Here is a 22,509-nt window from a genome sequence, read left to right on the forward strand (position 1 = left end):
ATAGACAACTTGAGGATCTTTACAATTTTATAACATGCAGATAGAAATATGTGTTGAGAAACCAGAGAAAGGAGCTGAGGGAAGTCCGGGGGTGGGGTGGGAGGGTGGGTTTTTTATTTGGGGGGAGGGGGGAAATGGAGGGGTAAAATAATAATGTGGATGATGTATTTTTGATAAAACCATTGTGTTGAAATTTCCAATAAAAATTTTATTAAAAAAGAAGAAGAAGAGCTAAACACAGTGGTCTGGCTCTGTTTGGAACATGGCTGTTGTTGCTTCTAGAAGACACCATTGCCATATATGCTTGCCAGGGCTCACTGGCAGAGGCAAATCCTTATCAGGAGCTGCAGCTTTTATAAGCCACTGGGAGCTCCTTGGAAGATGTTCTAGGTATATTCATTGATATATTTCTTTAAAAAATTCCAGCTTAGAAAATGACTCTCAGGAAACAGCTACTTGTGATCTGGCAGGAAGAGAATAATATAGTTTGGGGTTACGAATAGTAGCAGTCTGGTGTCAGAAGTTATGGGCTTGTGGTTGTAACTAGGAAACAAAAATATTTTCCTTCCGGTCTGAAACAGGGTTGGTCTACAAGTGGTGGCGTTTTTGAGGGCATTATCTCCAGTTTGATTGCAAGGGTAGATTACCCTCTCTGGGCCATGTCTGCGGTAAGCTTGTTTTTTTACTTTTGTGATCTTGACAAGAGTCATTTAAAATGAATCAGGCGGTGTTTCCAAAGTGTTTGCCGTTATGGGAGTGATGTTATCTTCTCCAACTTTTGCTTTAAACTAACAAGATTGCCCAAAGCTTAAAGCTTGAGATGTGTGCCAAAATCAGATCTGTTCTGAGCTCCTCTGCTTTAGAAAAATTGCAAAATATATCAAGTGGTTATGTTAGTAAGCTTAACAATGCCTTTGGTCTCCTTCACACATTAATACCTTGGCCATGTGGAATTGATAGCTCAGCTCAGCACAGCCAGCCCACCTCCCTTTCAGTGTCCTCTGTCTTATGCAAGATAAAATACTGTACTACACACTCTCTGAGCCAGACAGGAGGCTGACATACCAGATGAACTTTTACTCTTGTAAATCATTTTTAATAAGCTTATAAAACCTTTGGTTTCCCCATCTGAGGTGGCACTAGGAGAACTCTATAGGGGAATTTTTATTATTATTCACGAGGCCCGAGTCTTGGGGTCTCTTTCTTTCTTTTGTTGCTATGCATTTCTGAGCTCAATTGACTCATTACTCAAGAGAGTGGGCTGTGTGTGCATCTCTTGCTATGCGCAATTGTTGCTCTCGCTGTTCTTTGCTGTGCCACTCATTCCTGGCTCCTTTGGCGTAACTGAGTGGGAACGAAGCCAAGGGAGCTGGAGCTGCTGGCATTTATTGATCGCATCCTTCATTAAAGTACTGGCTGTGTTCACCCCTTGTTCGGGAAAAGTGGTTCCTGGATTTCATGATGTATATGTGGGATTCTAACAAGGTCCTTGTGAATTCTACCAATGGACAAAATAACATTTTAAATAAAGGGACCCAATAGTCTGCCAGCCAGCAATCAAAATTCTGGAACCATTCTTTAGAACGTTTGTGTTCTACAAGTGGGGCTTGTAACAAAATGTTGTGGCATGAAGTGCTCCTGTAGTGTTCCAGCCAATCAGGCATGTATTCTTCCAGGTTATTTCATTCTATTCTATTCCATTCTACTTAGTTTTATGTCCATCCATTGCCCTCCGTACCTGCACATCAGCTAGTGAGCATTCCGTAATGATGATAATGCTTTAAATGCACAGATGCAACAGGCGTGATCGTCTCGGTTCTTCTGATGAAAAGGGCAGGTTGCACTTCTTCTGAACACTAGAAACTGGGTACACTTAAACGATAGCCAAAGAAACACAAACTCCAGATCAAGGTATTCCAACCACCCAGTCAGCCATGTGGTCTGCAGGCAATGAGCAACCAATCACCTGCAAAGCTGGAAGTGACGCCGACTTCACAGTCAGCCAAAGAACCCAGTGTACTTTCAGTAACATCCCATCTTAGCACTGTCTCTAAGCACAGCAGAAACAAATCAGCTGCCGAGGGATTTTCTAAAGCAAATGAACAGCACTGTTTAAACAAAGCAAGTGAGTTTGCAGCAAACCTATGTTTGCAATAAGTAAAATGATGCAATTTTAATCAAATGAACATCTCAAAATCAGGGTGCTAGAGTTGTGGCCTGTTTGTTGTGCCTGCCAATATACAGCTGTGGAGGCCATTTGGGATACAGAACTAGGAAACTCATGTTCACATTTAACTTTACCTTGCTGTCTGCAAGCATTTTTCTCCAGCGCATCTGTTCTTTGTGGTTTGAATTGCTTTAGTTGATCCTCAGGGGGCAGGTGAATGCACTGTCTTTTCTCCCCAATGGCATTTGCGCTAGGTGCTTAACAATGCAATCCTATGCATGTGTTCTCAGAAGTAAGCCACACTCAGGTGGTGTTTATAGGATTGCAGCCTTAGTTGCTTTTAACTGTCTCAGTAAATTGGCATGACAAAGTTACCGTACATAAGTTTCATGTCAGATTATGGCTTCCCCCAAGGAATCCTGGGAACTGTAGTTTGATGAGGGTGCTAGGAATACCTGACTAGAGATCCCAAGCCCTGCTCATAAAGTAACAGGGAATGGTTTAAACCCATGGTATACATATACCCTTAATTAAGGACCTTCCAGATTGATTCCCACCCAGAAATAGTGACAAACATATACTGGCAAATGAAGGTTGTGGAATTAAAGTTGGTTGGGTGCTCCCACCCACCTTCACCCCAAATTGGACTTTTTGCTATAAAGGAAGTGATGGGGAAATGCTTTAGAAAGTTTGGGATAACAACTGCTTGACATTACATTGTATAGCCTACCTGTCAACAAATCAGAACGCAGGCCAAATAAAGAGCCGCTACTGTCAAATCTCCCTGCAAACTTTGTGTAAACAAATCAGGATGAATGCTTATTAAACAGGTTGTCCGGATGCTACCTTGGTAGCGTTTTCCTTCGTAACTTGCGGACAGCAATGCTGGTAAAAAATGGGATATTCTGCACAATTTATTCTCTTTTTGAAGGAGGAGGCTGCATTCTTCTATTCATCTAAGGGGGAAAGACTAAAATAACATTGTAGAAAAAGAGTAATTTTCAGTCTAGCATGGCCTTTAGGTCAGTTAAGACGTTTGCGACATTCCTGCGTTAATGCATCCAAAGTGATTTTTAAGAATCGGTGGTATCACCAGCATTTTAGAGCAGAGCAAGAAGGAACTTTTGGATGTCATTCCCCCACTTTTTTTTGCTTTGCTCTTGTGAAAAAGGTTCTGTACTTGCACCACCGGCATTATGTGCACATACAGAATAATAAATTGTTTCGTTAGCAATAGTAACTCTCTTTCTCTCTCTCTCTCTTCTGCATGCCTGCTTCCGTCCAGCTGGGGGCTGGCTGTCGGGCAGACAGGCCAACGACGTCACGGAAAAGCCCTGTCTCTGATCAGATGGGCTTAATATAAACCAGGTTTGCTGAGAAAGAATTAGAGAGGCAGCCCTTGGACAGAAGAAGGATTTCCAGGGGGAGAGTGGATCGGTGTTCAACACTCTCCTGAGAACTAGGGAGTGAGATTAACGGAGTCGCCTGTGGTTGGAACAGAGAGTAAAAACAGCAACAAGGTAGTGTTGACTTTAATGAGCATTGATTCGAATGCATTGCTTTAGCACTGCTGGCATGTGAGCAGATAGACAAAAATGTGCAAGTTGAAAGAGTGTTCAGAATTTGCGTCAGACCAAACTTTATTTCTTTGTTAGACTATTAAAGTAACAGCATAGTTAGCTGCACATTGCAACGAGACTGCTCTAAATGCATCAAAGGAAAGGAAAGGCATCTTATTCTATCCCTTTTTAGAGAGCAGAGTGTTAACTAGAGCCACAAAATAGTAGTAAATGTGTTCATATGTCACATATACAGAGATGAGCTTGATATCTGTTCACTATCATCTTTGGCTGAAAAAGTTGAAGTGACTAGTCAGTAAGGGAGAAAAGGAATAGTCTAAATTTGCATTGGATGCTGTTTCTGTTTCTGACCAGCATTCCTTTGTATCTCTCAACCCAAACAACAGGCAAGGCCAAATATAAAGCTTTGCAGGTTGCTGCAAAATGCATGAAAATGTGTGCACCTGAAATGTCATGGAGTGGAGTTTCCTTCTTTGCTGCATATTTTTGTTTTTAAATTGTTTGGAAGCCTCCTGAGGAAGTTCTCACGGAGCTTGTCCTAATGGCAAAACAAGTGCATTGCTTGAGAAATAGTTGAACTTGTGAATGCTTCTGCATCTGAATTTTGAAAATGGCCTTCAACAATCTTTTGGGCAAGTGCTCTGTTTGTTAGCTGGAGAGAAGTGATGTGAACTGAGAAAACTCAAGCATAAGCTTGAATAAGCAAAATGTCTAACTTAGCTGTCATGTTGGGAACTGGAGAGCATCAAAGCAACTTTCCTAAAAATGGTAGCTGCAAATGAGAGTGGCCATCAGGAATTAACTCGCTGCACTGTACCGCCCACCAACACTCAACAGTCCTTCCTGCAAAGTGTAATTAAAAGCCATCTTTAGACAAGGGGAGAGCACCCAGTTCACTGCTCCAGAGATGAATTAGGGGCTCCCCAGTTTGACTGGACTTCTTGGTCAGTAAACTATGGTTACTTATTTGTAGTGTTTCCTCCTCCTAACTGACCCTTTAAGGGGCAGGAAAAAAAAGGAATGTAGGTATTTAGGAAAACCGAAGCAGGGGGGAGACCCAATGATGTAACTAACATCCTAGCCTCTGACACATCTATGAAGAAATAACCCTTTTGTATGGTGTAAAACCATGTTTCTTGGTTGCTTTGGGTGCTTCCCCCCCAGATGCTGTAGTACCATGAGAGGTGACCAATGCACTGATTCAGAGCATCAATCACACATGGACCACATGTCCACTTTTTAGATTGCTGCTAGTCCATATGAATGTGCAAGGTTTGCAAAGGGGCAGAGTGCTGTTGTCATGTGCAAACAGCAAAAAGACCTCAGAATAAGAAATAATCTCAAGAGGTACTTCCTATTATCATCACTCCTAGCAGCACCATTGACACTTCCAGGTGTCAAGTATTTGCAGATCTCAAGAACTCACCTGTTCAGATACGGTATGCAGAAATTCAACGGTACAAATAACACTTGTGATTTTACTGTTGTTGTTTTTTAACCAGGGCTGGGAAAAGCCATGACTCTGAACAATGTCACGATGCGTCACAGCAGCAACACCTTACAATCACAGCAGCAACGCTGGAGCATCCCAGCGGACGGGAGAAACCTGGTGGTCCAGAAAGACCCCCATGAGTGCAACCGACACAAAAGGTACACCGTCAACCCCGAAGAGTATTACCGAAGAAGCTGGTCGTCGGAGTCTTCTGACTCTGTCATCTCCTCTGAGTCAGGAAACACCTACTACCGAGTGGTACTCATCGGGGAGCAAGGAGTTGGCAAGACAACCATTGCCAACATCTTTGCAGGCGTGCATGACAGCATGGACAGTGACTGCGAGGTGCTCGGAGGTAAGTCCTTACGTTCCACGCTGCGGAGGTTTATTTAAAGCCTCTTGTGTAAGCGGCGATTAGCTCTGAGAGCTCCTGATATTGAGGCCGTGATTCCCTTGGCACTTAGCCTCCAAGATGATTTTGGCACGTTGGGTGCCCAGTGATGTAGGGTGGAGATTACGGTGGAGATGGTGGAAGGAGATTCTCTGTTGTCAGTGCTTTAAATCTGGCCAAGTGCAGAGTTTTCCCCACGGAAGGGCTGCTTCTGCTTCAGGGCACCTTCCCATGGGCCGCAATGGGACTGATGGGTGGGGCACCAGAGACAAGAATGGGAGGAGGAACACTTTTATGCAGTAGTAGGTTGATTTCTGCACACAGCCCTCTCTGTCCTACCATCCAGGCAAGAAGCAAGCCACTATCAGAATTCAAAGAGACAGGGATAACACCCAAGGAAGGTGCAAAGCAGGTTTTGAGAGGGGTGGCCTGGAGGGATGGGGGTGGGCAGGGAGAGTTTGAAGGGCCAGATAGAGACACTTGATGGACTTCATTGGCCCCTGTTCCTGAGGTTCCCCACTGTCTGCATAAAGGAAGGAGATAGGGTTTATTACACTGCACCAGAAATCAAATCTTCTACATATTTATTTATTTTTAAAACAAAAAATCCTGTCATTTCCACAAGATACTCAGGGCAGCTTCTCCCAATAGTGGTGGCTGTGGAGTCCATTTATCACTGGGCCTTTGGTTGTGCAAGCGCTCCCTGTTTCGAATCAGTGTGTGCCTTCTTCTCAAATATTCTCAACTGCAAACCAGACTGACTTAAGTGACCATTGACTTTAACAAAGTTTACATGCTACAGATTAGACTGATATGCAAAGTAGGATTGTCACATACAGAAACACAACAGCTGCAAGCTTAAGAAATGTTTTCTTAGGGCAGAAGTAAAGTTCCTATAAGTCACAGTTGATCCAACAAGAAATAAGGAAGAAAGAGGAAATGAGAAAATAAACGTAGCTTTACAAGATTAGTATTGGTCTTGATCTAAATTAACAACCCTGTTGCAATATTCCTAACGATATGACAACAGAGTTAGAAAATTAGCAAAATAAAGAGGTTGCATGAAGAGAAGTTTGAAGTTCAAGAGACTAACAATGGAATCCTATAACTTTCATCTCTGATTCCCAGCTTGCAACATGGAGCCCACTCAAACATTTTCATTTTCTGAGTGGTTTTCAACTAAATATTATTCAGAGTAGACCCACTGAAATGAATACACCTGACTTAGTCATGTTCATTACTTTCACTGGGCCTGCAAAACTTGACTACAGTACTGCTCTTCAGGGTGGATTTAAACGTGGCACTGTTTAGGGAAGTTTTAAATATTTAATTCTGTACAGTATTGTTTTTAACACTCGATTGGGAGCTGCCCAGAGTGGCTGGGGAAACTCAGGCAGATGGGTGGGGTATTAATAACAACAAACAACAACAACAACAACAACAACTAACATTTCATCTGCACAAGCATCACAGCTTGCTACGTGGAACGATTCCCCGCTCTCCTCCCTCCTGCACATTGTGCTGGGGGCTCTCTGAATGCCCCCCCCCAGCCAAGATCGCAGGGGGAGGAGTGGAGGCAAAAAACAGCAGTCCTTGCACAGGGCTTCTGCTGATGGGGCAGGTGCTAGGTGAGTCCTGCACTTTATTATCCCTGGACAGTGCTAATAACACACATGATTAATCCCAAAATGTTGAATTCAAAGAGCATTTAGTAGTAATGATATTCGTAGTAGCAGGCATTTGGGAGCAATGATATAGCATTGCTAGGAACTCATAGGGAGTTTCTTTTTATCGTCTCTCTATTACTCAGCAACGATTGGCAGGGTGCCGCTGTGGGCTTTGTTATGTACTGAAGTTCTCACCCTGGGCCAGCAGGGGAATACTGTAGATAGCTTTCACTCAGGTCCACATATGCAAATAAGGGATTGAAAGTGACGTTCAGTGATTGGTTAGTTACAGAAAGTGGTTACTGTTGCGTTGTAGTGTGTTGTCTGATATGTTCACCCACAACTTAACAGGCTTCGTGGCCACTTTCCTTTCTATTGCCTTCTTTCACATCCCTCTCTATTGCCACTTGTCTGCCTGCTGCCTTTTCCTCTCTGCTCACTCTTCTCTCCACCTTCCCTTCACCACCTCAGGCCTCTTTCAGGCTTTTCTTTCCCTTTTCCCTCTTCTACTTTATTTCACCTGATGCTGTTGCCTTTCTTAGAGGAGCGTGGTGGGGGAACCCCTGGTTTTCCATGCCTCTCGATTTGCCCTCAGGCCACCCACCATCCCCAAATGCGTTCTGAGCTGGCTGTTCTTCTCACTCTCTTTGAGCATTTTTGCCTGGCTGGAATTGGTCCCTGAACTCTTAACAACGCCCTCGCTGTTGCTTCCCTGGATGGAGGATAGAGGGGGCTGTGTGTGTGTGTGTAAAATGTAGCCCACTGCACAAAGGTGAAATTTACATTCGTTGCACCATCTACAAGAGGCAGATGAGCCACATTAGTGACCAAACACTTGCTTAAATAATTTTATTTTGCCTGCTGGACTTGTTTCAATTAATTGCCACTGAGATTCTGCCTTTCAACAAGGCTTGTGTGGCATCATATTTATACAGTGGTACCTTGGGTTAAGTACTTAATTCGTTCCGGAGGTCCGTTCTTAACCTGCAACTGTTCTTAACCTGAAGCACCACTTTAGCTAATGGGGCCTCCTGCCGCTGCACGATTTCTGTTCTCACCCTGAAGCAGAGTTCTTAACCTGAGGTAATATTTCTGGGTTAGCGGAGTCTGTAACCTGAAGCGTATGTAACTGTTATGTACTAAAGTTCTCACCCTGGGCCAGCAGGGGGATACTGTAGATAGTTTTCACTCAGGTCCACATATGCAAATAAGGGATTGAAAGTGACGTTCAGTGATTGGATAGTTACAGAAAATGTTACTGTTACTGTTGCGTTGTAGTGGAGCTCTGTATAAGCAGGCTGGCTGAACCCTTCAGTTCAGTTCTGTTCTGGCCTGTGACTAAACAAGAGCTGTTTGAAGAATCACTGTGTCATCTGATATGTTCACCCACAACTTAACAGTAACCTGAAGCGTATGTAACCCGAGGTACCACTGTATACATAATAAAGAAACAAGAGAACATTACAAACACATTGGCTCCAGCAAGCGGACTGTTCCCATGAAGCATTGGCAGGGTTTGCTGCTGCTTTCACTGACAAGCTAACAGGAGATAAAGGCTGGAAATCCTCTTGTACGAGTCACACCATGGTGAGAGAGCTTGGTTGCTCTTTGCCAGAGGCTTTCCCCAGCAGGTCTTACTGTGTGATTAAAAGGAGAGCCTCGGATATTAGTTATTCCTTGAGCTAATAGGCATTGGGCTGCTTTTGTTTACTATGAGGCAGGAGGGGAGACTGTAAGGGGAAGATGGAGAGATACACACACAACACCAGGAAGGTGATTCTCCATTTTGTGGTGGTATTGTGAAGGATTTACTGGGTGCATTCTGTTGTCCTCATATATACTAATTCCAGTCTTCAGTGGGAGAGGGTTCTAGCTCAGTGGTAGAGCATCTGCCTTCCATGCAGAAGGTCACAAGTTCAATCCCCGGCATGTCCAGTTAGGTCTAGGAGAGACTCTTTCCTGAAGCCCTAGACAGACACTGCCCATCAGTGTAGGCCATATGGAGCAAGATGGACCCATAATATAATAATAATATTTTTAAAATTTGTTTATACCCTGCCCCAGCCACTCTGGATGGCTTCCAATGCATATAAAAACACCAGCTGTTAATAGTAACAATCTGATCTAATATAAAAAGTCACAATAACTTATATCAAGCAAAGAAACATTCAACAATCCATCAGAATCTAATAGGAAACAGCAAAATTAAACGCCGGCAAATAATAATGAAACAGTTTGCACTTATCAATCACAATAAAAAAATTACTAATCTATATTCAATTAAAAAAACCCCAGCAAATCACAATGCATAAAATACCACCAAACATTCTAATCCATGTAAAATGATCAAGTTGAGAAACAAGGCGCACAACTGATGTGGTCTGACTCAGTATAAGATAGCTTCCTGTGTTCCTAGACTACTGTTGCTTACATAACCAAAACTCAAGAGGGTCTCATCAACAGCTTGAATGAAGGTGTACAGAAGTGGGGGGCGGGGTGGGAATTGTGATTCGACTCCTAGGGGGTGAGGGGAACATGAAAACAGTCTAAGGCTCAGTGGCCATTGAGTACCAACACTGGTTGCGTACACACCACGCGTTTAAAATACACAACTTCCCCCAAAGTATCCTGGGAACTGTAGTTTGTTAAGGGGACTTGGAATCAGCACCCTTAGCAAACTGCAGTTCCCATGATTCTTTGGGGAAGCCATGGCTGTTTTGATGCCATTTTAAATATACAGTGCAGATGGGGCCCCAACTTTCGAAAGGAAAAAAAAATGAAGAGAAAGGAATTAAGATTGCAGAAATGGGGGCAGGGAATCAATTTATCATATTGTCTGGGGAGTTATATAGACCAACCCTGGGGCCTCTAAAATTCTCTGAATTATAGGTTGGCTTTAGTACATAATCCTTCCCCTAAAGATAGTCGGACAGGGATCACAGATGAAAGAAACGTGCAGGAAATACATTGCTGTGTCTGGCGTTTTCGCACATTCATCATATTTAGCAAGAAGCACTAATGTAAGGAAGAGTTATTGCCGATTGAACATCCTACATGGGAACTGCTTGTCTCTTTTTGAAAAAAAAGGCCAGCATCCTTTTGCTTTTCACACACTTTTGCCCCAGGCGAAAGCTGCTCGCAACAGCAATGCCTGTTCACCCATAAACTGAGTGAAAACAAATATTTTCCATTACTAAGCCTAGCTGGAGCCTTTGCGTCTGTCTGAAGCTCCCATGGGGTCAAACGTTCAGTATTTGGCTTATTTCTTCCAGTGGGTCGTCTTCTTCCTGCTGAATGTAATCGTTTGTCTTACCAGCTTCATGATATCTACCAAGGAAATTATACGTCCATGTAGCTCATGGAAACTATAAGATCTTTGCCAGAAATTGTTATTTTAATGACAAATTGTTGGAAGATTTGCATCAGAACTGAAAGAACTATATACAAACCCCCAACACACAGCTATTTGCAAGTCTTAGAAGACGCAGTAGAAGGAACAAAGTTAATAAAAACATTTTTGGTCAGCAGTACTGCATTGTTGGTATAAATAGAATCACAGATTTGGTAAAAACCTTAAAGGTCTAGTCCAAAGCCCTGCTGATGCAGGAAATCTATTGCTATGGCACCCCTCATAGGTTGCTATCCACACAGAACCTACAAAGCAATGGATTTTTATCTGACCTTATATGAAGGCTGAATTTGGTTCCCAGATGGAAACAAACAAATCCTGATATATTTTTCGTCATTGCAATAGAATCACAGGAGATCCAAAATAATAACTTGTTGTCAGAGCAAAATTATGTTGGCTCAAAAATATCTCAGCTGTTGAGTTTCAGAGAATGCTTTCCATTAGGTTGTGTGGACAGGTATGGTTTGTCTGATGAAGAGTTCTCTGCAACCCCAAAGCCTGCACACTCTTACACCAGTTTAATTGGTTTTATTAATAATGAATGATGCCTTTATTTTGGGATCAATATGATAACTGTTGTCAACTATCATACAGTTGTAGGGTTGCTGGGAGATCCTAAATAGGAATCTTTTATATAACAGCCTATGACATTTCCAACAATTTTCTCTCCAGTTTTCAAGAACATTTTTTTAAAAAATGACACTGTGTTGTTTTTCTTCTAGAAGATACCTATGAACGAACCTTGTTGGTAGATGGTGAAAGTGCAACTATCATACTAATTGACATGTGGGAGAACAAGGTAGGATGAAATATTCATTTTGCCATGCTGAATTTTTCAAACATTGCTTTGGAAATTTGACTTTAAGGGATCTTAAAAAACAAACAAACATCCAAATGTTAAGCATTGCTAAATTGTAAGGCAAAGAGATGAATCATATTCAATAGGTTTGTTCTCTATCTTTATTTCATTTTTAAGCTTATAAATTCAACAACTGCTATGCTTGGGAATATATTATAATTACTATCATCATCATCATCATCATCAATTCTATACTGCTTTAATTCTTCAAGAAAAAAAAATCTCAAAGCAATTTACAGCCTACATGAAAACGTCAAATAACACAACCCAGAATAAAACATTACAGAAGAAAGTCAACTATAAAGTGTATATTCAAAGCAGCATAATTAACAGGAAACTAAAACATTATCTTAAAGATTTCAAAATTAAAATCTAATCTAAAACTAAAACATTCTCTTAAAAGATTTCAAAATAAAACATTACAAAGGAGGTCAATTACAGAATGAATATTTAATACAGCAAAAAACAAAACCCAAACCTATTTGAAACATTTCAAAAGAAAACATTACTAAAGGAAGTCAAATATAATGCACATACAATTATCAAGAAACTCAGATATTCTCATAAGCATAGAACATCTCTGCTGCTGTTGCTACCAATCCTGCCAATGGTGGCGGCAGCTCAGGCTCAATGACTTGCGTCTGCACTATGAGACAGCCAAGATGATCTCTGGCCTCTTCAGCAGCCTCAGCTTTTGTAGCTGGAGTCAGTCAGCGCCCCACCCTCCCAGGCCAGGTGGGAAAAGGCCTGCAAGGCAGGGAGCAGGTCTTCCAAGACTCACAGCCAATATGTTCTCCAATATTGAGAAGCAAAACTTGAAAAAGTTTCAAGGGGCCTTTGTGATGATTAGAAGTCTCTGGGATGAGCTCTTACTTTGTGCAGGAAAAGGTATAAGCTGCAATAACAGCAGCTGGTGGGCTGGATCAATCATATTTGCCTGGTGCTCCCATTTGAACCTAGCCTGACTTTGGGATCAGCCTCAGAGTCCCATCAATCTGTTCCATCCATATATGAGATTGGGTGGATGGTGGAAAAGAGACAGGGCCTTTTTGGTGGTGGTATAAGGACTATGGAATGTTCTCTTGGGGAGATTAGCCCGGCTTCCTCTCTTCTAATATTTAATAGTAAACTGATATTGTTGTTTAAGGTTAGCTTTCAGTAACCTGCATTTAATGATGTGTTCTTTATCACATTTTAGTACCGTTGATATCTAAGTAAGTCATACTGAGTGCACACCTATTGAATAGGTCCCACTTGTCCTCTGTTTTACTGTTGATTTCTTTAAACTGAGCAACATTTTACTGTTCTTTTATTATATTGCAATTTTGTGGAGCATTACTTTGTTCTTATTTGTTTTATTGCAATGCAGTTATTTCTGTTTTAATAGAAAAATGGTATACAGTATAAGTAATAACTAAAGGTTGAGTTCCACGGGGCCACTGTTCGTGGGCATTTGAACTAACCACACTGAAGTGTTACATATTTCATCCTTTCTGCAAATCTGGTCTTTCAAAGATCTAATCTTGCACAGGGTGGCAGTTCCACACCATCAGCTGGCGCTTGTGGGGGTTTTTAAGGGGGTGGCACATTCCTAAGGTTGCCTGAACTGGCCCTAAATTTACTTAAATCTAAGGAGTCTCTTAATGGGTCTGTGAGCTGTAACTTAAATCTCAATGAAGATATAATGCACTGTTTTTCTGGCAGCCATGCATTGCTAGAACTTAATAGGCATTGTTAACGGTGCACTTATGGAAATAGTGGCAAGATTCATGACCTAGGTTTTAATAATAATTATTATTATTAAATTTATGTCCTGCCCATCTTGCTGGGTTTCCCCAGCCACTCTGGGCGGCTTACAACATATATACAAACACAACAAAGCATCAAACATTAAAAAACAGAATATCCTATATTAACAACAAACAAACCAATAAACCAATAGAAACCAATAATAACAATAACAATAACAGCAATAATAAAGAGTTTACAGTTATATCCAAATTAAAATAACCGCCAACCGCAACTAAACATTTAGTCAACATCAACCTGACAAAAGCAAAACAGAGGAACCAAAATTAGAACCGTTTAAAACATTTTGAAGCATTTTAGCCCTGTTGTAATCAGGCCTAGTTCCAAGCAAGTTTATGGACCAAAATAAATGGCCTGATAACATCCTGGAATGAAAGTTAATGGGACAACGTTATTTTTTAAAATATAGCACTTGATTCAGCAAAGTAGGAACTACATTTGTACTGAATTAGTTGGATCATTGGCCTACCCAACCATGATTGGTAGATGTAGCCATCAGCAGCTGAAAAGTTGGTGGTATGAGCTGTAGATAAAACATGCTAAATTAATAAAAAATTAAAAAACAAAAAACTATGATGCTTCTCCCCATAATCCCCATAAACAGGGAGCACCAGTTTCTCAGGCCCTGACTGATGCAGCACTGTTTGGTGAATATTCTTTCATCGTGTAGAAAAAGCAGACATACACATACACACTGTCGGAACCTGGTTTATACTGAGTCATATGATAAACCACATGGTAACCACTGATTTTTGGGACGCGGGTGGCACTGATTTTTGGGACGCGGGTAGGAATTGATTTTTTTAAAAGGCCTTGATGTTGAGATTCCATTTACCGTATTTTTCGCCCCATAGGGCGCACCGGCCCATAGGGTGCACCTAGTTTTTTGGGGGGGAAATCAAGGAATTTTTTTTTTATTTCCCCCCCGCAGCCATCCCCAAGCTAGAAGAGGGAGATGGAGCACTCCGTCTCCCTCTTCTGCCTTCAGGGACAGCCTCCCTAGCCTCCGTGGGACAGCGGCTTGCCCCGTTGTCCCCCGAGCTTGTGGGGCTGGCGGTGGGGAGAAGCTTGCTTCTCCCCACTGCCAGCCTCCAAACCAGGTCAGGGAATAGCGGGATGGCGGTAGTCAGTTCCCTTCTCTCTCCTTGATCTCAAAGGGAAGCAAATTGGTTTTTTTTAACCAGTTCCTATAAAAATGCAAAGCATTTTCACACATTATACATATTATTATATGTATAATATTATATGCACCCCACGTTTCCTAAAGTAACAGCACATAAACACACCCAACAGTGCATATAACATATAAAATACTTATGCATTAATACTTATAAACTTATGCTGCAACAATATAGTAGCACAGGGGATTTTACTTTTTTATACATATTCAGTGTATAAATATATGGAGGGTTTGCATCTCATTTTGCATCTAATTAGTCAATTGTATTTTGACAAATGCGAGAGCAGCTTAGACATAAGTGGGCACTTGGTGCTGCAAGAGACACTCTGATGGTTTGAAATGGATCCCTCCTCCATCTCTCAAAGGATATATTGAAGGTCAAACGCAGAATTTAGATGCAGGCTTCAGCCACAAGTTAACCAATGACCACATAATGCAGCACTCATTCTGTAACCCTGAGCTACATACCAAAAGTAATGAAAACATGTTGTGGCAATATTTTGTTTGTTTCCTGTAGAGACCCAGGTCTTCCAGTTAAGATACCCAGTATTTGTTGACACGCAATACAATTTATTTTTATTATTATTATTATTTAAACAGGGTGAAAATGGATGGCTCCAAGATCACTGCATGCAAGTTGGGGATGCATATTTGATTGTCTATTCCATCACGGACCGTGCAAGCTTTGAGAGAGCATCCGAGCTCAGGATACAGCTCCGCAGGGCACGCCAGACAGAAGACATTCCCATTATTTTAGTGGGCAACAAAAGTGATCTCGTTAGGTGCCGGGAAGTCTCTGTTTCAGGTAGGAGCAACTAGATGTCAACTGGTAGTGCTGTTTGCTTTGCTTCTATGCTTTTGACACTAACCCTGCTCGGTGGGTTTGTAATCTTAAATATGTCTACGCTACAAACAACAACATGTTCAGCTGTGTCTTTCTCCCGAGAAACCTCGGAAAATTTCATTCTGCATGGGAGATAGGACAAGGGCAGAGCCACACCATATGTTTAGAACACACCCAACGCACACACTTAAAACCCTATGGATCCTGGGAACTACAGAGCTATAATTTGCAGTACCCTTAAGAAATGTACTGTGGTGCTGTGGTCTAAACCACAGAGCCTAGGGCTTGCTGATCAGAAGGTCGGCTGTTCAAATCCCCGCAACGGGGTGAGCTCCCATTGTTCGGTCCCTGCTCCTGCCCACCTAGCAGTTCGAAAGCACATCAAAGTGCAAGTAGATAAATAGGTACCGCTCCGGTGGGAAGGTAAATGGCGTTTCCATGCGCTGCTCTGGTTCACCAGAAGCAGCTTAGTCATGCTAGCCACATGACCCAGAAGCTGTCTGTGGACAAACACCGGCTCCCTCAGCCCATAGAGCGAGATGAGCGCTGCAACCCCAGAGTCGTCCGTGACTGGACCTAACGGTCAGGGGTACCTTTACCTTTACCTTTTAAGACATGTTAGTTCTCAGGATTCTTTGGGGGAAGTCTCCTGCTTTCAGCATGTGTTGGAGGTGCTTTAAATGTATGGTGTGGATCTTCTCAAATGTCAACGGTCTGACAAAACCTATAGCCATAAGGCAGGGATGGGAACCTGTCGCCCTTCAGATATTGATGGACTCCAGTGCCCATCAGCTCCAGCCAGTATAGTCAAGGATAATGGGAGCTGTAGTTCAGGAACATCAGGAGGGCCACAGGTTCCCCATCCTTGCCCTAAAGGTTTCTTGGGGAAATTTCATGGCAGCTAACTGAATTAAGATAAGCCCTGTTCATAGGTACAACAAAAATACTCTTTGGGTTGAACAATGAGTAAACACTGAAGCAGGGGTTGGAATATAATTATTACCAAAAATTAGCCATGGAATAGGCTGTCTAAGGCAGTTGTAGAATCCCCATGACGGGTAGCTTTCACAAAAGTGGTGGAGACAGGCTGGGTGCCTGGGATTTTCTGTTCTTCATTCAGCTCTCTTCTTCAAAGGCAACAGGCAAATCTCTAGCAAAATTTGAAATCTCAGAAGCCCAAAGTGTGGTGGCTGAAAAGGAGTTCCATTATTTAGATGGTGGAATTCAGTGCCACCATGGATGGTGGAAGCGGACAAGAAAAAATATTTAAATTTGCTATATTTGCATAATTTATGCTTGGCTCTGAATTCAGCTTTTCCTGTCTTAGAATGTGAGTATGCTGGGGTAGAACTTTGATCACTTAGCACAGCAACCAATGTAGCCCTGATTATATGATACGCTTTCTTAAGGCAAAGGATTGGAGTGGGTGATTCTCTGGGTTGTTGTCAACACCAGCTCTTGTTTTTATGAATCTGCCCCAGCTCATTAGCTCTTTGTCCATTGTTTAAAATAATGTGCAGTCACCTGAGCTCTCTAGCTAGTACAATGACAAATCCCCTTCAAATGTTTTGCAGAGGGCAGGGCCTGTGCTGTTGTGTTTGACTGCAAGTTCATTGAGACCTCGGCGGCCGTCCAGCACAATGTGAAGGAGCTATTTGAAGGCATTGTGCGTCAAGTGCGGCTCAGGAGAGACAGCAAAGAGAAGAACGAAAGGAGGCTGGCATATCAGAAGCGGAGGGAGAGCATCCCCAAGAAAGCCAGGCGATTCTGGGGCAAAATCGTAGCCAAGAAGAACAAGAACATGGCCTTCAAACTTAAGTCCAAGTCTTGCCACGATCTCTCTGTCCTTTAGGAACATTGGATCATCCTGAGCATTCTCTTTCCTGGACCTTCTTCAGCTCTCTTCTGAACAATAAACCAATCTATATTAGATTGGTCAACAAGAAATGCAAATCTGACTTGGACTCACAGTTGTGATTATTCTGATGAAATGTGCCAGCAATAAGGACAGCCTAATGCATGCAAGGATGAAGAAATGCCATTTATACTTTCCAGTTTATAGTTTAAGTGTGTGAGTGTGTTTGGGCTGGGGTGGGACAGAACTTTTGTCTTATAAACAATAACATTCCAAACTTACAATGAGACGTGTCCAAGGGGGGGATAAAACTGTTTCCCTTGTTGCCTTTTAGATAATAGTATAAGAAATCGGAAAGCATCATTTATAAAACGGATGCCATCTTTTTGTTATTATTTCTTACTAATTCTGTAAGCCAATGAAAAAGGGTTCCCACGAGATATGCCTTCTCCCTAATCAACCAGTTGACTTTCTTAAGTGCCCGCAGCTGAAAATCTTTGTTGGTTTGATATCATTTATCCCAATGAATAGAAAGATATCAACTGCAGTCAGATATTCAAGTGTTTGGTTAAATGGGAGCATTATTTACAGTGGGTTACATTGCCACAGAACACTATGGGAGATGAATGTGAATTTCACTAAATGGATATTTGTAGTTAGAATATTGGCGATATTAACTGCTAATGGCTGTAGCCCTTAGAACCACTTACCTAGGAGTAAGTCCCAGTGAGCTCAGTGAGGCTTACTACTGTGTAGGCACGTGCAGGGTTTCACGGTAACTGTATAATAAGTGTTGAAGAGTTTCCTTGATGCATCTGGAGCCATTTGATTCTCTTAAAAAACATAGGTATAGGAGAAAATTGTAATACAACTTTCTGTTGTGTTGTAACACAAAATTGTTTATATTGATAGAATAAGTAGGAAACGTAAAACATAAAATCAAGTGCAAAATGCCAAGTTTTGGGAAAGAAAATCTCCTTTTCTAATAAACCACAAAGAGATTTTGTGCTGAAATCTCACGTTTGTATTATGCCATTGTAACTTTCTATTTATTGTCTTTCAACTATTTGCATTTTTAATGGGTGAACTGTTAGGAGTGGGAGGGAAGGGGGAGACATTGTGTTGAAATGTATTTATTAAGTGATTTCTTAAGAAAAATGATTTTATTACTGTTTTCTATATGATGTCTTTTGGACTATTTACATGCCTTGTAATAAACCAATAAAAGGTTTCACTGCCTTTGAACCTAGCAAGAAATCTCAAACTTGATTGAAGCTTAGCTCATACAAGCATAGCTGTCAACTTTCAGATTTGAAAATAAGGGATCAGCAGCCTCACCTGTCCCGGGGACAGTCTACGGGATATCTAATAATCCAGGATAGCAACGGGAAGCAGTGGGAAACGGCGCTGGAATAAGGGAATTGCCTGCAAAAAAGGGAAGGTTGACAGCTATGCAAGAAAACCTGCTGATTTGGTGTTACTTGTGAGAATGGGAGGGAAATTTGATAGGTTCACATTTTGATGCGAAACAGCCTCATTCACAAATGAATGCATGAATTGAAAAATAGTTATCCCGTAAAAGTCACACTTCAGATTTTGCAATGCTGTTTCCCAGTGAAAAAAATGCATTTAAAAAGTGCACAATAAGAAAAAGGGCATGCAAAAATGTATGTATTAGTGAAAATAACATGAGCATATTAGTAAATGCATTATAAAATTGCATTTTATAGCAGACTGAAATTGGCTTCCATTGCTTATTTGTTACTTTTTGTTTCCCCTTAAACTTGCCCCACTAGCACAGCTAGGAGGCAAGGTAAAAGTAAAGGACCCCTGGAGGGTTAAGTCCAGTCAAAGGCGACTATGGGGTGGTGTCACTCATCTCGTTTTCAGGCCGAGGGAGCTAGCGTTTGTCCACAGACAGATAGCATGACTAAACCACTTCTGGTGCAACAGAACACTGTGTTGAGTACCAGACCACACAGAAACGCCATTTACCTTCTCACTGCAGTGGTACCTATTTATCTACTTGCACTGACGTGCTTTCGAACTGCTAGGTTGGCAGGAGCTGGGACACAGCAATGGGGATTAAAACTGCCGACCTTCCAACTGGCAAGCCCAAGAGGCTCGGTGGTTTAGACCACAGTGCCACCTGCGTCCCACAGCTAGGAGGCATGCTAGACTGAATGGTTGCAGGCACTGCCACCTCTATTTTCCCCATTGCTTTTGGAGCTTACTCCCCTCCCCACCTCCATGTAGCAAAGCTACATCAGGATCCAGAGGCAATATAGTTTTGCAGCATTACAAAATAATAATAATAATAAATAATAATAATAATAAATTTTATTTATACCCTGCCCTCCCCAGTCAAGACTCAGGGTGGCTAACACCAGGGAGTTGAGAGAAACCAGTGCTCGTATCAACCTTAGGAAAATGACAGCATGCCTCTTGAATTTGCACCTTAATCAATGAGTAAATATTGAGGTTGTGAGATATCAAGATTTGCTTTGCTAGGCAGCATTTATATTTTGCTTTGGAATGCAGCTTTAAGAAAGTGCTCATGATAACTGACTTCCAAGTGCTGGTGATATCTTAAGAATGGAGCAATGTGTGATGGTTGTGGGAAGACCCGTATTTTCAACGCAGGCCACACCAAACTGCTGTAGAGCAGGAGGTGACCGGTGTTGATCAGGTTGCAGGTAAGAAGTGGTTCAGAGGCCATTCCACTACTTCTTGTATGGGAATATACAGAGCTGTCCTATACTAAAGACATTGGTCCATCTAGCCAGTACTATTTGGCAGCAGGATTTCAGATACGAATCTCTCTCAGCCCTAGCTGGAAATGCAGGTGATTCAAGCTGCAACCTTCTGCACACAAAGCAGATGATCTACCACTGAGCTGCAGAACTTTCCTTGCAGCCACCCCTCTGAGCCTCTTTTCTAATAACACACTCTGGAGACCGGAAATGCCCTTGGCGAGGTGAAAAACTGCTTGCAGGAGTGGCTCTATTTACGATACGATACGATAATCTTTATTGTCATTGTCCCATACAGAACAACGAAATTGAAAAAAACCTACAAAAGACATTCAAAAACCAACAAACCTGCTATCCCAGCTATCCCAACCTGGTTAGCCCCCTAAAAACCTCTGATACCCCATTTTAAAATACAATATACTTCCATAGAGACTCCTTACACTGCATTTAAAACCAAAATCGCATTTGGATAGAAACTGTTTCTTAGGCGGCTAGTCCTAGTCTTTATAACCCTGTACCTTCTTCCAGAAGGCAGAAGCTGAAAGACATCATTTCCAGGGTGCGCACTGTCCTGCGCTATCTCTGCAGCTTTCTTATGGCACCTAGAAGCATAGATTTGATCCAAGGTGGGAAGAGTGCACCCAATTATTCTCTCTACAGTCTTTACAACCCTGGACAGCATTGTTTTTTCCCTGACCGTGCAGCTCCCAAACCACGCACACAGACCATAAGTTAATACACTCTCAACAGTACAATGGTAAAATGGTCCTTTGAGAGATTGTTTTTCCGGAGGATTCTCAGAAAATATAATATATTAATTTAGGTTATTATTCATTTTAATATGTATATGCTGCCTTTTGGGCAAAAGCCCTCCCCATTGCAATTAAAGCTGTTTCAATGCTAAAAATAATGGCTGTACGAAATCTAGGTTGTAGTTCAGGGATGGGGAACTTCAGGTCCAGGAGCCAAACGGAGTTTCGAGTCCTCTCTCTATGGCCTGTGGGACTCTTACGAGGCCACACTCCTCACTAACCCTGGCAGGATGGAATGTGTCTTTGAACTCTGATAGGCTTCTGGCTTGCCTGGATGGAAGAGGGAGGATGTTTGGTGTGTAGAAATTAGCTTACTGTACAATTTTTTTTTTTAAAAAAAAATCAGATTCATTGCTCTGCCCTCTGGCCCGGCAACCACTTGCATGTGGCCCCCAGAAACTTTCCCAAAAGAGCATATGCCCCTCAGGCTGACAAGAAAAGTTCCCCATCCCTGTTGCAGCTGGTCTCTCTCTAAAACCTGTTGCTGCAGTCTGTTTCCAAAGAACCCTTTACAAAGGAAATCCTCTCAGTATTAGAATTTTCCTTAAACATTAATGTTTTGTTCAAAAGCCCAGCAATGTGTCTGTTTGGCCTTGTTTCTTAAAGAATCGTTCTGATAGCATGGGGTGGAAAAGTTAACCCTCCTGAAGGGTTTTCTACAAAGAGATTGGAGAAGTAGATCAGAGATTTATTAAGCAGCCAATGGATTTGAAAAGGAAAGGAGCAGAACTGGGTTTGGGTCAGATGATCCAGTGACTCAGCCTAACGTGCTTCGAGAGACAAAAACATTAAGTTTCTGGGACAGAAACTAATAAGATAATTGCAATGTCATCTATAGAGATCTGGCAGTGGCTGTGGAATCTGTGAGTCATAGTCCTGACTGGATGACGGCAGTGATACTGAAATATATGCAGCCTCTGTATAAGGCAGGAAACAGGAGCATAGAAACCCATGATCATGTGAAAAGAAGAGCTGCCATAATAACTGTGTTTGGATAAGAGATTATTATCTATTAAACTTGTCAGATGCTTTATCTTTCCCAAGGCAACCCAAAGCAACTTACAGTCCATTAGGCTAATAACATGAAATAAGAATAGTTAGAATATATTAATTTTTGGGAAGGGCTGCAGCTCAGTATTAGAGCATCTGCTTTGCATGTAGATGGACCCCCAGATTCAACCTCCAGCACCTGCAGGTAAGGCTGAGGATGTCACCTGGATGTCACACTGGAGAGCTACAGCCAGTTAGTATAAACTAAGCTGAGCATCTTAAGGACAACATCTTAAAAAGCAGAGACATCACCTTGCCAACAAAGGTCCATATAGTTAAAGCTATAGTTTCCCCAGTACAGATGTATGGAAGTGAGAGCTGGACCATAAAGAAGGCTAATCGCCGAAGAATTGATACTTTTGAATTATGGTGCTGGAGGAGACTCTTGAGAGTCCCATGGACTGCAAGAAGATCAAATCTCTCCATTCTTAAGGAAATCAGCCCGGAGTGCTCACTGGAAGGACAGATCCTGAAGCTGAGGCTCTAATAGTTTGGCCACCTCATGAGAAGAGAAGACTCCCTGGAAAAGACCCTGATGTTGGGAAAGATGGAGGGCACAAGGAGAAGGGGACAACAGAGGACGAGATGGTTGGACAGTGTTCTCGAAGCTACCAGCATGAGTTTGACCAAACTGCGGGAGA

General features: G+C 42.0%; 1 protein-coding gene across 3 annotated transcripts; it reads left to right on the forward strand.

The window, feature by feature from the left end:
* Positions 1-430: 430 nt before the first annotated feature.
* GEM (GTP binding protein overexpressed in skeletal muscle) lies at positions 431-18,007 on the forward strand. 3 transcript variants are annotated; one of them, XM_081013224.1, is made up of 6 exons: positions 431-668; positions 3,453-3,687; positions 5,250-5,594; positions 11,432-11,505; positions 15,155-15,359; positions 16,973-18,007. In XM_081013224.1, the coding sequence occupies exons 3-6, from the start codon at positions 5,264-5,266 to the stop codon at positions 17,248-17,250; spliced, it is 888 nt and encodes a 295-aa protein (XP_080869350.1). In that variant the 5' UTR covers positions 431-668; positions 3,453-3,687; positions 5,250-5,263; the 3' UTR covers positions 17,251-18,007. The 3 variants fall into 3 exon arrangements, with proteins under 3 accessions (XP_080869350.1, XP_080869351.1, XP_080869349.1); XM_081013223.1 differs by having other exon boundaries at positions 468-668; positions 11,429-11,505; XM_081013225.1 differs by lacking the exon at positions 11,432-11,505 and having other exon boundaries at positions 434-668.
* Positions 18,008-22,509: the final 4,502 nt, after the last annotated feature.

Source organism: Podarcis pityusensis (genome assembly GCF_964106645.2).
Source record: "Podarcis pityusensis genome assembly, chromosome: 7".
Taxonomy (NCBI): Eukaryota; Metazoa; Chordata; class Lepidosauria; order Squamata; family Lacertidae; genus Podarcis; species Podarcis pityusensis.